This window comes from Mus pahari, chromosome 5 (genome assembly GCF_900095145.1).
Source record: "Mus pahari chromosome 5, PAHARI_EIJ_v1.1, whole genome shotgun sequence".
NCBI classification, from domain to species: domain Eukaryota; kingdom Metazoa; phylum Chordata; class Mammalia; order Rodentia; family Muridae; genus Mus; species Mus pahari.
This window is the reverse complement of record NC_034594.1, coordinates 163,949,513-163,964,335: the sequence shown is the minus strand read 5'-3', so window position 1 is coordinate 163,964,335 and position 14,823 is coordinate 163,949,513. Positions and strand designations below refer to the sequence as shown.

The 14,823-nt window shown below is 40.9% G+C and overlaps 1 protein-coding gene across 6 annotated transcripts in view; it reads left to right on the top strand.

The window, feature by feature from the left end:
- Rcor3 (REST corepressor 3) overlaps positions 1-12,240 on the top strand; it is a 39,106-nt gene extending 26,866 nt beyond the window's left edge. For 2 of the 6 annotated variants that reach the window (XM_021197808.2, XM_029538511.1), the window contains 3 exons: positions 1,790-1,847; positions 8,962-9,203; positions 9,674-12,240. In XM_021197808.2, coding sequence (XP_021053467.1) covers positions 1,790-1,847; positions 8,962-9,203; positions 9,674-10,018 — 645 coding nt within the window. In that variant the 3' untranslated portion in view covers positions 10,019-12,240. Of the gene's footprint in view, positions 1-1,789; positions 1,848-8,961; positions 9,204-9,673 lie in introns of those variants that run through there. The other 4 variants (XM_029538509.1, XM_021197810.2, XM_021197809.2 and 1 more) reach the window with 4 other exon arrangements.
- The last annotated feature ends 2,583 nt before the right edge of the window (positions 12,241-14,823 follow it).

Below are 14,823 nucleotides of genomic sequence, written 5' to 3'. Positions count from 1 at the left end.
TTCAAAGAGAAAAGCCCATGTGATGACCATGTGAGTCTCAACACCAAAGGCTACCACTCAGTTCTGTGGTCAGAAGAGCAATGCCAGGGAGCACAAAGGTCTCCGCATGAGGCAGGACTCAGGAGGGTTCATCTGGTAAAGGAGCTCCCAACACAGGCCTGGGGACCCGAGTGTGAGCTCTGGAGCTCATATAAAGGTGGGAGGAGACAACCAACTCTACAGAGTTGTTCTCAGACCTCCCCATATCCACAAATGTGCATGGCACAGACATGCATCATATACACGATGTAATAAATACTTTATTTCATAAAAAGATTGAGCCAGTCTACAGTGTTTCTATTTTCTAGGTCAGATAAGTTACAATAGGCCCTTTATTTTTTTCACCATTAACTCTGAAATATTGAACCCATCTTAAATGGTTTGAGTACTGATCTCCAGGAATCCAGTAAGCTCCTTTGATCACCAGCTCAGAGTCTGCCCTTCTTTAAGCTGCTGACTTTCAGTGACTGCGCTTGAGTACCTGGTTGGTTTTATTGGTTCCTTTTCACTGAGGAGAGGGTGCTGGGAATTTAAATTCCCAAATGATCTGGGTCTCTGGCCCTCATTTTAGGATCCCACTAAGTTGTCTTAAGTTGTTCTGGAGCATCGGTCTAGAACTTCAGATCCTCCTGCCTCAGCCTTCCAAGTAACCGGAAGTACAACCATGCAACCCAAGGCTGAGCTGGTGAACTCTTACTGCGCCCTGTGAGAGCCTATTCTTCTTCCCTGTGGCCTGTGTCTCTGCGGCTTGTTCTCTGCTCGCTCCCGGCTGCCATCTGTCCCTCTTGTCTCTGGAATCCCGTCGTTAGTATTTCTGATTTTGTTTTTCCTTGTTCTGGATATTTAAGCTTTTTCCTTTTGTCCTTTCAACATTTTGTTTCTGACTTTGAGGTTGCTTCTTCCTTCTGAATGCTCATTTATAAGGAGGCAGGAACCACTTTTCACTGGTGTTATCCAGAGGTGAGAGCTGATGTCCTTTCTCAGAGGGCGCTGCCTGCTCCTCCCCTGTATGTCCAGGCACCATGCCAGCTTACTTTCCCCGAGCAGTGTCTCCTGTGATCGATCATCTGTGAGCTAGTACACTGGCTCTACACTCCTCTCCCTCCGCTCCTAACAGCCCTTGATTTTTTTGTCGTTATTTTGTTTTTTTCTTTTTTTTTTTTCTTTTTTTTTTTCTCTTTTGTTTTGTGTCGTTATTTTGAACTATTGAAATCTCGTTACATTGTTAATACTGTAGAATTTTTAACAATGATTTTGGAAGAAATATTAGGAAGTCCTGAGATTTTTTAAAAGTCTTATCAGTGGTTCATTTTCTGCTTCAGAAATTAAAGACATGTTTTAGGACTTGGGTTTATTCTCCATTTTAGTCTAATTTGTACAACTATTTTAGGAGAAATAATGGTTTTACTTAATGTGAGTGAAAAAATATTAGAGTCATAGACCCTCTCTAAAGAAAATGATCTCTTAGATGTTCAGACTGGGCTAAAACCAGTATCTGTGGTATGAAGTAGGAACACTGTAACTGGGAAATGTCAGTGTTGTGCAGCCTCTCATGGGTACAGTTTTCTTTCATTACCTTTCTGTGTGGATAAAAGGTAATCAAGATGTGTTTAATCCTCCTGAAAATGAAACCCCCATGACTCAGCATATTAGTCTCATGTCTATGATATGGTGAAAAGTTTTTAAAAAGCAAGTTGGAAAAATGTCTGTCTTCATATCCTCATTAGGAAACTTCTTTTTAATTTTGTAGTCAAATCAGAAAATTAATGCCCGTTGGACCACAGAGGAGCAGCTTCTAGCAGTGCAAGGTATACTAAAGATAAGCAGTAATTGTTGTTCATCACGATTGACTGTCATGCAAGGTGCCCACCACAGTCCTTCCTTCTCTAGCAGTGGGTCACCATGCCATCCTGGTGACCAGGGATTGTGTGTTGTGTTTTTGGGTGTGGCATACTGAATCTGTGCATTTAGGGTCCTGAGGAGCATAGCCAGTCACCTGGTGCTCTGTGACTCAGCTTCAGGGTGCCTCTGTCACACTGAAGAGTGCTTATGAACATAAACTCTAAGGTTTTTAATTTGTCTTAACTTCTCTATTTGATAAGTGTGAGGTGACTGAAATTTTTAACTATGTGCTTTCAGTGTGTCATTTTCTACAAAGAGATAGGTCACTGGGTTCCTTTAAGAGACCACAGGCACTGTAAGCATGTACTACCATGTCTAGTGCAGTTTGTGAGAACACTCAGTGGCTACACCCATGGACAAATGGGGAACATTGTAAACTTGGGTTTTCTTCCGCTCTGGTCTGCTCAATAGCAGATTGTATATTTTGTTTAGGATTCTGCTTCTCTTTTAAGATGAACTCTGCAGAATTCGTTGTGTGAATTAAGCACAGTCTGCTTATTGTTTTTGAGCCCTTGTTGTGTTGAGTGGGAAGAACTTCTTATTGGGGATCCCAGGAAGCATGAGCACAGAGTGTGTAATATCCCCCAAACACTCATCCTTCTCTTTGCTTAGAGGTTGCATCATGTGTATTTAGAGCTGTGGCTTAGAACTCTGCTAAGAGTTTGAGCAGGCCTGCCTTTTATTCATGCAAAGCCCGTTTTCCTTTACTGTGGTGTTGCCTGATAAGAACTGACCCCTGGTCTGCAGTGTTTGGTTAGTATGTTAATTCTGGATCATGATAGATATTATTCCAGCAAAGGATTTTCTGAAGAGAATGTCCAAGGGAAACTTGGGGTGATCTTTCTCCACATAGCACTTGAGATTTGATAGTGTGCTGAACTGTTTTCAGGGGCAGAGTCCACAAAATGGAATAGCTTGGTTGCACCATACATAGCTGCACTGAAAGAAAAGGCTGTAGTGATATTCCTGTACACAGCCTGAGCTGTGTGTGCAGACCGCTAGAGGGCAGTGTTAATGCCTAGAGTCACACACCTTCCTGCTGAGGCATGGTCAATGCTCTGTAATGCACATTTAGAAAGTTACCTTTAAATAAATTATTCTAACAGCAGTTTGAGTGGAAGTATACATGTTGTAGGGTTTTGGTTTTTTTTTTAAAGTCCTTCTAAAATAATGTGTTAATGCCTCATTTTTAGTTCTTTAAACTAAATATTATTTGGAATTTTTGTTTGGCCATTTTGTTTCTAATCTTAGTACATAAATGTGGAAACAATATGTATCTATTTGTGTCTAAAGTAGTTGATGTAGAAGGACTTAAGTATGCTCTTTTGTCCAATATGCCCACACATTGACATAAAGACCTTAAAATCTATCTTTTTTTCTTTTTTCTTTTTTTTTAAAGATTTATTTATTTATTATACACTGTAGTTGTCTTTAGACACTCCAGAAGAGGGCGTCAGATCTTGTTATGGATGGTTGTGAGCCACCATGTGGTTGCTGGGATTTGAACTCAGGACCTTCAGAAGAGCAGTCGGGTGCTCTTACTCACTGAGCCATCTCACCAGCCCCTATCTTTTTTTCTTATTTATTGTTTTGTTTTTTTGTTTGTTTGTTTGTTTGTTTTTCAAGACAGGGTTTCTCTGTGTAGCCCTGGATGTCCTGGAACTCACTCTATAAACCAGGCTGGCCTCGAACTCAGAAATCTGCCTTCCTCTGCCTCCTAAGTTCTGGGATTAAAGGCATGTGCCACCACTGCCTGGCCTTAACATCTTAAAAACTGTACTGCAGCGGTGCCCAGGGTGTGTGCATAACTGTAGTATCTGTTTAATGAGAAGCCTTTGCTAGCAAGATGCAAAGGCAAAGTTTTTTCCTTTATATTTGTAAGAAATCTTTAAATGGTAAATCTTTTAACAGACACTTCAGTACTTGAAAGTTATAACAAATTTTGTTTTGATATTAACATGTTTTAATTTGCATCACACTATATTCAGGATATGTGATACATGTGTACTGCTCTGACACCCTTTGTAAAGTGTTCTGCCTTACTCAGAATGGACTGTTAGTGACCCAGAGAAGTGAGAGGCACTGTTGTTGAGATTAGTAACTCAATTTGAATATACTTCTGTGGTAACTCCTTTAGAGCCACAAGTACAACAAGATCATCTTCATTCCTAGGGTTCAAATAGTATATCGCACCTTTCCTGTTGTTATCAACTGGCTGCTGACATTTTAAGCACTTCCCTTCCTTTCTCCCCTAGTAGAAAGTGGGGACAAGAATCAGTCAGGTGTGGCAGGCTGTAGCTTCCTTGTGCCCATTCTAGATCTGCTGTGATCTCAGTGGGACATTGTTAGTGCCAGTAAGAATGGCTCTTCTCCTGTTTCTCTATGTGGGTGGCCTTTTTCATGTGATGTTAGTCTCCGAAAAACATACACTTATATGGTGGCACAGGAAGAATTCAGCGTGCAGAGCTTACTGTTGTTGTTGAGGGATGCAGCATGCAGAGCTTACTGTTGTTGTTAGTCTATCTCAGAATATATTCGTATCCTGGTGCTTAGAAGATTCAGTCTCTGATCTTAATGCTATTTCAGAAAAGAAAAGAAAAGAAAAGAAAAGAAAAGAAAAGAAAAGAAAAGAAAAAGAAAAGAAAAGAAAAGAAAAGAAAAGAAAAGAAAAGAAAAGAAAAGAAAAGAAAAGAAAAGAAAAGCAAGGCAAAATGTTAGCATGGTGTCCGCTTTAGATGTGTACTTCCCTGCCATGGCCTCCAACTCAGGGAGCAGAGGCCGTGTCCGAGGGCTGGGGCTGTGCTGAAAGTTGTCGGTCTCTTATGCACTTCACACTATTGATCCTTTTAAGAAAAATGAAGCTACAAATCTAGAAATTGCCTTTTTAGATTTATCTCATAGTTAAGAGCCCAAAATGAGAATGGTTCATAAAACAGAAGGCAGTTGGTTTGTTTGACCACTGATAAAATATAGAGATGGTAAATCTAGTCCATGAATAATCAAAAGGACGTAGACTAGCAAACTAGTACTTTGGTATCTTATGGGCTCCCTTTAGGTTTGAAGTGTCCTGTCTGTTGTAGCAGGCCGTGTGTGCAGACATCTTAGCGTCTGTCCACCTCTGGTCATCGCTCATTCAGATCTGCCATTGCTTTTGGAATGGAATTGAACTTACCATGTGGGAGATGTAAAGGCAGAGAGCAGCAGGGAGCAGTGGAAGGAAAAACCATGGTTGAGCTTCACTGTCTGTACAATCCTTACTGTCTGTGTCTGATTAATAAGTCTATAGAAAGTAGAAGAAGGCGTATCCCCGGAGATGTGAGTTTAAAATGTATATCTTGGTTATTGTAAAGGCCATATCCTTACAGCTTTTAGATACCAATACTCTTATTTCAAAACAGACTTTTGATAAACTTGTATTCCCCAATTATATTAAGTATATTAAGTCTTTCTTTTCACAACAATAATAACTCTTGTTGTGAGAAGCAGGGAGAATCCCTGAAGTTCTAATGCCTTTGAGCCCCTTGCCACTGTGAGCACTTTGCTTTCTCTTGTCTCTAAATACCAAATGCAGTATCCATGCTGTCTGTCCTTCTGGCTTCTGAACCATGACCATAATTGGGAAACACTGCCTATGTGCTTCTAAAGTATGAGTGAACACAGTACTCCAGCTGAATCTGGGTTATTCAGGTAGTGCCTCTGTCTGTCTTTACTAGTAAGAAAATTACCTTTAAGATAAATAAGCAATGTTTAAGAATGTGTATGTCATGGTGTATTTATGCCAGATGATACAGAATAGTGACAGGAAGATGTGAACCATCGTAAAGTGTGATGGCGACAGTCCCCTAGTCCCATTGTTCTTAATTCCCAGACAAATGTTTTTAAAATCCCATCAAATATTGTAAGTAATTACTTGTAAGATAGGAAGTTTAGAAATCTGACTGAAATCAATATTTTCCTCTCTGGTTCTGGAGGGGTCTCCAGATATTCATCTGCTGACATTTGAACCTTTTGCCCTTAGAGGCAGACTGTCCACTTAGATATACCATAAACCATTTGATAGATTTAACAACCATTGTATTTCAACTCCCTTGCTGAGGAAGCATAGACTGCCTTGCTTGTTACAGACCATGTGAAAAGCATGGGCCACCTCTTCCCAGGGTACAGAGTGAGACTCGGTGGCTCTGACACAGTGGCCGCAGCTTCACTGCTCATCAGTGTTCTGCATTAGGCTGTCCTTTGATTCCCTGACTGAGATTCTTCTGAAGGAGCTGTCCCAGTACAGCAGCTGACTGCTCACCATTGTGTAGACCTTAAGAGTTTCATCTTCTAGACAATATGCTGATGCCTACTACTTTGTATAGGTTTTTAAAGGTTCTGTTTCCTGAGCAAAACAAACTGTTGAATAGTTCTAGGAATATAAACATGATCAAGCATTCCACCATTGGCAAGGGAGATCAGTCAGTAAAGTGCAAGGCACTAGGGTCTTGGTTCAATCCCTAGGACCGAGGTCAAAAGACAAACAAACAAAACCCAAAACCGGTATGGTAGAGTGCACTTGAAGCCCCAGGGCTTTGAGGCAGTGACTGGCAGATCCCAGGGACTCTGGACTCTGACCTGCCAGCTTCAGCTGCTTGGTGAGTTCTATGACACAGAGAGACCTTATCTCAAAAAACTAAGATGGACACAGATCCACTCTATCTGGACAATACAAGATGGATGGTATGTGAGGAACAATAATACCTGAGCTTGTCCTCTGGCTTCCGTATGCTCATGTACATATACATGTGCATGTGTGCATGCACTTGCACACAGCCATGCACATATGCACTCCTGTACTTGCACACAGGCATGCACATACACACATACACACACACACACACACACACACACACACACACTTCAAGGCACTGTGTTTGGCCCTCATAGTTTGAGGAAAAGCAAGAGAAGTAAGCCTTATGGTAAAGAAAACTCCATTTCCTGAGCACTTTATCCAGCATTACAGTAACACCAGTGAAGCTCTGAATTTTCTCCAGGTTGGTCCACATAATGGTGAGAAACTCTGGAGTTTTCAGAACACAGGAGCAAGCAGTTGGGGCTGCCCCAGTCTAGAGGTCACTACTTAGGAGCTTCAGCTAGTGTAAGGCCTGCCTGGTTCTGGGTACATTGGGTCTCAGGACACCAGTTAGGAACATCTACCAAACCAGAGGAATCTGCACAATAGTGAGGGCTTCCCTTGAGTTCATCATAAACATGCTGGGTGTACTGAGAAACTTCACCTGTATCTTCAGAAGCATCGCACTTTTGTGGGAAGTTGGTTTCCATTTAGGATCTAATAATGTGGCAAATGTAACAGGACCGATGCCCAAATAAGGCTTGTTAAGTAAGTAGCTTAAATAGTAACTAAGTTACCCTTGTGAAAGTCAGGGAGCAAGCGTCCAGCCTGGCTTCCAGCCGGGTTCCCTCTGTGTGTCCAGCCGGGTTCCCTCTGTGCGTCCAGCCGGGTTCCCTCTGTGCGTCCAGCCGGGTTCCCTTCTGTGCAGCTACCTCTTGCTTGTACTTAGAATTGGCACAAAACTCTTATAAAAGCTGCTACTCCCAAAGAACACTTAGTGTGTGTTGACAGTCACTATTATGAGTAACCTGGGATTTCTGTTGCCATATCAACCCTCAGTGTCACTTGGTCTCTGTTAGAATTCATCTTGAACCATAAAATTAATTGGGTTTGGATTTAAAGAGAGTGTGTTTGTTTATGTTGATTAAACATTATAGCTGATGTCTGTGTTGTCATGCATGCCTTTCCTTTAGAACAAAACACTCATGAACATGGTTTATGAACCCCAGTTTCTGTTTAAAGTGAGATATAGTTAAATGTTAGTGTCAGTCAAGCCAAGTAGGTGATATTCCCAAATTCTCAGTTCGACATAAGAGTAGGATTTAAAACCAGTGGTTTCCCACATGATGGTATTTTTGGTGTTTCACACCCTTGGTGTCAGGGAGAACACCGCCGCTGCAGTGTTAGTACGTCTTTACCTCACACTGGTCTTTGATTACACTAAGTGATGAGTACTTAAGACTCCTGGTCTTGCTGTCGTTCTCATCTCTTGCATGTTTTCTGATATAATTACAGTTATCAAAGTAAAAATCAGAAACTTTGACTTGTATTTTGAGCAAGGTATACCTGTTCCTAAATATGGATCCTTGTATTTCTTTTGGAATTCAACTCAGAAGATTATCACTCATTTTAAGTTCTGAAGCACAATTGTTGATCTCAACTTCATCAATCAGCTGCTGCCTTTCCTCCAGGAGCAGTATGTGTCCTTCTTAAAGCAAGGCAGGGTGATGGGCACAGATCTGATTCTCACCAAAAAGACAGTTAGGAGTAGATGGGCTAAATGTATCCCTGACTTTCACAAGGGTAACTTAGTTACTATTTAATGATTGTGATCATTCTGATTTTATAATTTAATTATTTATATTTGTTGGTACTTTGGTGGGATAGGCAAGTAACCATGGTGAAGTTACTACTAAGCCCCAAATTATGTTGCTTTTCATCATAGGGGAATGAATGGTACAGCACACTCAGTTCATTGAGGGGATAAAGAGATGGCTCCTTCCCATCCAGTTTTGTTTACAAACGGTGTTGCTCAAATTTAGGTGACTGGCTACTAGGGAAATAAATGAATGTGGAATTGAGGATGGAACAAAGAATTCAATGCTTTACAATAAATGGACTATATTGAGAGTTCAAGAGAGGATTGGAGAAAGTAACTGAGTATGTAAAAAAATGGTAAGTTTCTGACTGTTCAGCGGAAGGCAAGTGGCTGGCTCGATGAAATGAAAAAATTGACGGTTTTCATCTGTGACCTTGATTGACAGCTTAGCCTCTGTCTCAGAACTGAGACCTGAGCAGAGTTTATCAGAAAGGTTGTTCATTGCTGGTATTTGTGTGTGCATGATGTATAGTACACACAGCTCTCCTTACTGATCCTTCACAGGTGTATTATTTACTTTGCCTTCCAGGTGTCCGCAAATATGGTAAAGATTTTCAAGCTATTGCAGATGTAATTGGCAACAAGACTGTTGGCCAAGTGAAGAACTTCTTTGTAAACTACAGGCGTCGGTTTAACTTAGAGGAGGTATTGCAGGAGTGGGAAGCAGAACAAGGAACCCAGGCTTCTAATGCTGATACTTCTGCTTTAGGGGAGGAGACAAAAAGTGCTTCTAATGTGCCGTCAGGGAAGAGCACTGACGAAGAAGAGGAGGTGTGTTTGTGTCTGGAATTTGAGCTAATCTGAGCTGAGGAGCCACCCCGCCCTTCTGGCGGTGTGCTGTGAGGGTGTGTGAGGACTAGCTAAATGAGCATAAGGCTGACAATACACTTCCTCGTGAGGCGTCTCTGACTGCTTAGTCATAAGGACATGCCAGCTTCTAGTCCTAGCAGAGCGAAAGTGTATTATTTCTACTGTTAAGCTGTTTACTAATAAAGATGTCTGTTTGGTAGCCTTGTTGGGTTTTTTGTTTCTTGTTTTGGGTGGGGAGAGGGGCTATTTATTTTTTATTTTGTTAAAAATAAAAGAAGCCTGTGTTTCCAATAAACACTGGTGTTATATTTTGGTTTTGGTTTTATTTGTTTTGTTTTGTTTTTCCTGTGACAACCCAAACTATATTGTATCCATTTTGTTAGGACTTACATCTCACACAGGTATTTTTATTTTTGTTTCCTCACCTCTAGGCACAGACCCCACAGGCTCCTCGGACTCCGGGTCCATCACCTCCCGCCCCATCATCCACTCCAACGCCAACAGTCCCCATTGCCACTCTGAACCAGCCTCCACCACTTCTTCGTCCAACACTGCCTGCTGCCCCTGCTCTTCACCGACAACCTCCTCCACTCCAGCAGCAGGCTCGGTTCATCCAACCCCGGCCAACTCTCAATCAGCCTCCACCACCTCTCATTCGCCCTGCTAACTCCATGCCACCCCGCCTAAACCCAAGACCAGTGATGACCACGATTGGTGGTCAGCAGCCACCTTCACTCATTGGGATTCAGACAGATTCACAGTCTTCACTGCACTAATTACGCTGGACAAAGGCTCACCTATCATTGTACCAGTGCTCATTTGACTGATTCAAACGAGGCAAACTAGTCCTTCTATGGCGGTGGTCTAGCCTAAGTGGGTGCGCGCACACGGGAAGTGTGGCAGTGGACTAGTGTAAGTAGTGTGACACAGCAGGAAGCCTCTATTTGGCCTCCTTTCTAGTGTCTACTGTGATCTCATGGGGAAAAAAGTATTCTGTCTACCAAGGGGTTTTCGTTCATTTTTACTGTATTTATTTTGTTGAGGTTTCTTTTTTCCTGCCTCTTCATACTCAAAACTATTAGTACAAAAATATTGACTTAAGAATTGTAAAAAAAAAACAAAACAAAACAAAAACAAAAACAAAAAACTCCTTAAGTTCCTTAAGGATGTTTATCTTTCAGCTTTTTTCTTTAATTTAAATTTTTTAAGAAACACTTTCCTATGTTAGGAGTGCAAGATAAATAGCCTGCATTTCAGATTTTGATATGTTCATATTTAAGAAATTATAGCTTCATATCCCTTTTTTTCAAAATATGTTGCTTTTTTTCTAAAGGAATTTTAGTATATTCCTTTAGAAGAAAGCAATTGAATCAATTGCAAAGCAATTATATGAAACCACAAAGAATGTATTGAACCTGCTAATCCTTTAACATAGTTTGGGGTCCTAGTGCAAAGTCCTTGTTTAAAGGTCATTGACCCTGTTATCTATCAGTAATAGAGGTTTGGAATCACTCACATGCAGAAAAAGGACTTAAAATTTGGTGAGATACAATGTTTTTTAAGTTCTTTGAAAATATTAATTTTGAAAAAAATGTTTCTAAATGCTATTTGCTTTTAGCTAGTATCTGCCTATGTTGGGAATTTAGAACAATTTTCAGTTATGTAGAGATGGTGGTTATGGAAACATTTATTTATAGCTTATCTTCTGAACTTAAAGTTCATACTCACTAAGAGGATCTGTGTTTGATACAAAGAGTGTTTGGTTTTGTTTTTGTTTTTTTCTTGATAAATCTCTGTTGTACACCTGAATTGTATGATCCGCCTTTCAACCAACCTGAGCTTGTGGTTTGATTTAGGGCTAAATCATCGGTATCACAAGATGAACTCATTGTGTTATTGCAATAATTGTGCAGTTAGCTAAAGTACTGACATCCGTTTTTATGAAGAAAACAGAGACTTAAGGCCTTTTTATTCCAATGCAAAATCATTAGCACCCACAAAGAATATTTTACAATAGCGGAGTTTCAACAGCGTTTTACTGACAGCTTTGATAGAATGACTTCATATAGGAAGCATGGCTTGCTGTAGAGGGACAGTTGCTAGGGCCCAGGCTGCCCACATCAAAGGGGTCATGTTTCCTTAAGTACTGGAAAAATAGTCCCTTTATGGGCTTTCCAGCCCATAGGTCAATTTTAATTTTCAGCTTTTCCTTCAAAAGGACCCTCTATTCTGATGTAATTGAAATTGGCTTGCAGAAAAGGCCCCTTTTTTTTTTCTCATCAGATCACCTTAATAGTTTATGCCCCGTATAAAATGTAACTGATCTAAAAATAATATTAAAGAATTTATACTTATTTTTACTTTAAAAGCCATGGAAGACGGTTATGTATCTTAAACTGTCTATAGCATTTTTGAAAGCACTTGTCTTGTGTACGTGCATATTATACTGTGACAGCTTTCATTGTCTTGTCTCTCATCAGTAGACCTTCAGTACAGTCTGTGGGAGATGTCAGTCAAGTTGTTCAGCACCAGCATCTGTTCAGATGTTCAGTATCTGTGGTTCATTTAAAATCTGTTCTGACCCAGACATGGGCTTAAGTGCTGTATCTGAGGGATGTGTTGCAATTTTCTTTACAAACACTAGAGCACACAGTAGAAGAATAGTAGTTTCATTAGTAATATGACACATGTATATAGTGATTTGTCTTCATTGTGTGCTTTGCATATTTTGTAAATATTTTGCACGTCATTATTTTCCTTTTTTGTTTGAGCAGTGTTTGGCCTGGAAGAGTAATATGCTTGCTGCTTAAAGGATTAAAGATTTAAAGGTGTCCATGTCTTCTATTTTTATATAACCTCATATTGTATGAGAATTTAGGACCTCTTCACTGTGAAATTCTAAGTACTGGTTTATATATATATTTATATATATAAAGCAAAGCCTAGAAATTTATTAATGACCATTTTTGTTAATTCTGAAGTTATCTTTTTTGAGAGATCTACACCAAAGTGTTTTTATAACATAACTAAAAATAAATCACATTGTTGCTACAACTGTTAAAATTAACGAAAAAGTATTTAATTCCAGTGTAATATGGATGGAAACAAAGGTAAGTTACAATCAAGAGTGAGCTTACAATTGAGTAGTACAACACACAAAGTGAAAGAATGTAAAATTCTGTCTTATGTGGAGTGCCATCAGAAAGTGTGGCCCATGTTAAAATTCCTCTTCCCAATCAAGAAGGCCTTCATGGATGTGCCCAACTGCTTGGGTTTTAGCTGACTCCAGATGTGGTCAAGTTGACACCTAAAATGAGCCACCACACATACAGCCCACCAAGACTTTCATCCTTGTCTGTTACTGAAGGACCACAGTAGTACCTGGAGTCTTTCCTTTGTGTTTTTAATATCGGGTGTTGGCCTTTTCAAGCAACCTCTACCCCCCACTGCCCCAACCTTTCCTTGGATCTGTGCTCCCCTCTTCTGTGACTGTTCCCATGTCACATCCTTTGTCCCTCCCCCCTTTCCTCAACATGTCTTCTGTCCCTGAACACTTAATGAGGAAGCAATGAAGGGAGATGGTAGTTGCTTTGGGGTATTTGCAAGCTATCATTAACAAATTAGAGACTACCGATGAGGGTAGGTTTTCCAGATGTGACATCTTAGAACTCTGGCAGGAATTTGGGTGAGCAAGGTTTTTAAGGACAATTGTGGGGTGCTGTTATAGATGGGTCCAAGATCCCAGGAACACGACTACACAATCCAAAGTATGTCATGACAGCAAGGCATATTTTTTTTTCTTCAAATTGAGCAGGCAAGTGCAACTAGCAGGGTCCCTGTTGGGACCTTACTTCAAACTCAGCAACCTTGTGTCTGACTCCATGGTCAGTTGGCCCCCGAGTGTGGGGCTGACTCACTGTTGAGAAGAGGGGGCAACCCTGAAAACGTATTTTGATTTCATGAGGTCATGACCCTGAACGGACTTGAATTTCTGCCAAGAGGCTTCTTTACAATTTTTTAATAGAATTTTATCTTATTTAACCCTCTGATGGAAAAGACAGTCCATTTTGCTTACATTTCCCACAATATGAGATACAAGACTGAAGAGCTGTCTTCAGGGGTATCCACATTTCCCCAGGTGTAAAATAACAGCAGGTCTAGATGCAGAAGAAGAAGACCCCTAATTAAAGTGCTTCCTCACACAAACACCAGACATAAGTGTGAAAAGAACAGGCATGTGGATTCAACATGCCCTGCAACAAACTCAAGAGGACAGGACCACTTCCTGTATCAGCTTGTAGCAAGGCAGAACAAGAGACATGTGCATGTCTTAGGTTTCTAAGCTAGAATTGCAGGTACTGTGCACATAGGCTTAGAGAATGCAGTCTATGTAATGGATATTGCCTGCTGCTGGGAACTGTTTCACTAGTGAATGCAGTGCTGGCAGCCCCGAAAAGAGCATCAGTTCCCCTGCAATTGGAGCTATACACAGTTGAAAGCTACCTTGTGGATGCTGGGAATTGAACCTAAGTCCTTTAAAAAAGCAAGCAGTCGGGTTGGAGGATGGTTCAGAGGTTAAGAGCACTGACTGCTCTTCCCAAGGTGCTGAGTTCAATCCCCAGCAACCACATGGTGGCTCACAACCATCTGTGATTGGATCCAATGCCCTCTTCTGTTGTGTCTGAAAACAGCTATAATGCACTCATGTAAATTAAATAAATCTTTAAAAAAATAAATCTTTAAGAAAGAAAAAGCAATCAGTGCACTTAACCATCTCTCCAGCTCCAGAAGAGTGTTTGTTTGATTGTTTGTTTTTCAAGACAGGGTTTTCTGTGTAGCCCTGGAACTCACTCTGCAGACCAGGCTGGCCTCGAACTCAGAAATCCTCCTGCCTCTGCCTCCCAAGTGCTGGGATTAAAGGCGTGTACCACTGCCCGGCTTAAGAGTATCTTTAAAAACAAATTTTATCAGTTTGGGGAGATCTGCCCTCTGCCTGTCTTTTTGTTGTAATCAGCCCACCAACAGGCAGAGCTGAGGGCAGGGTTCTTTGATGGAATGGAAATGATCATCTATTGCTAGTCAGGAAGAAAACTCACAGGTGCTGGTGCAACACACTTGGTAAGCCAACAAGTCTTCTATGCACACCACCATCAGAGGTTTGCTTTCTACTGGGCATTGCTACTTGCCGTACCATCCTTTACAAGTTCCACCTGATGAGCAGACTTTCCACTGTAGCCTATGATGGAAGTTAATCATGCAGCTTCAAGCCCAAAGAGGTTACATGTGCAAATTTGAAGCTCAAAGAGATGTTTTCTCCTTGTCTGGCTACATCTACCATTAGGTGATAGTATGTATTTTTTTTCACAATAATGTTTATATTGATTCTTTGGGATATTTATATCATCCACCCAGATCATACTCACCTCCCAGTTCTTCCATGTCTGCCCCACAGCCCCTGTGACTTACACTCCCAATTTTTAAAAATGCATTTGTGAAGCCAGGTGTGGTGGTGCATGCCTTTAATTCCAGCACTCAGGAGGCAGAGGCAGGCGGATTTCTGAGTTCGAGGCCAGCCTGGTCT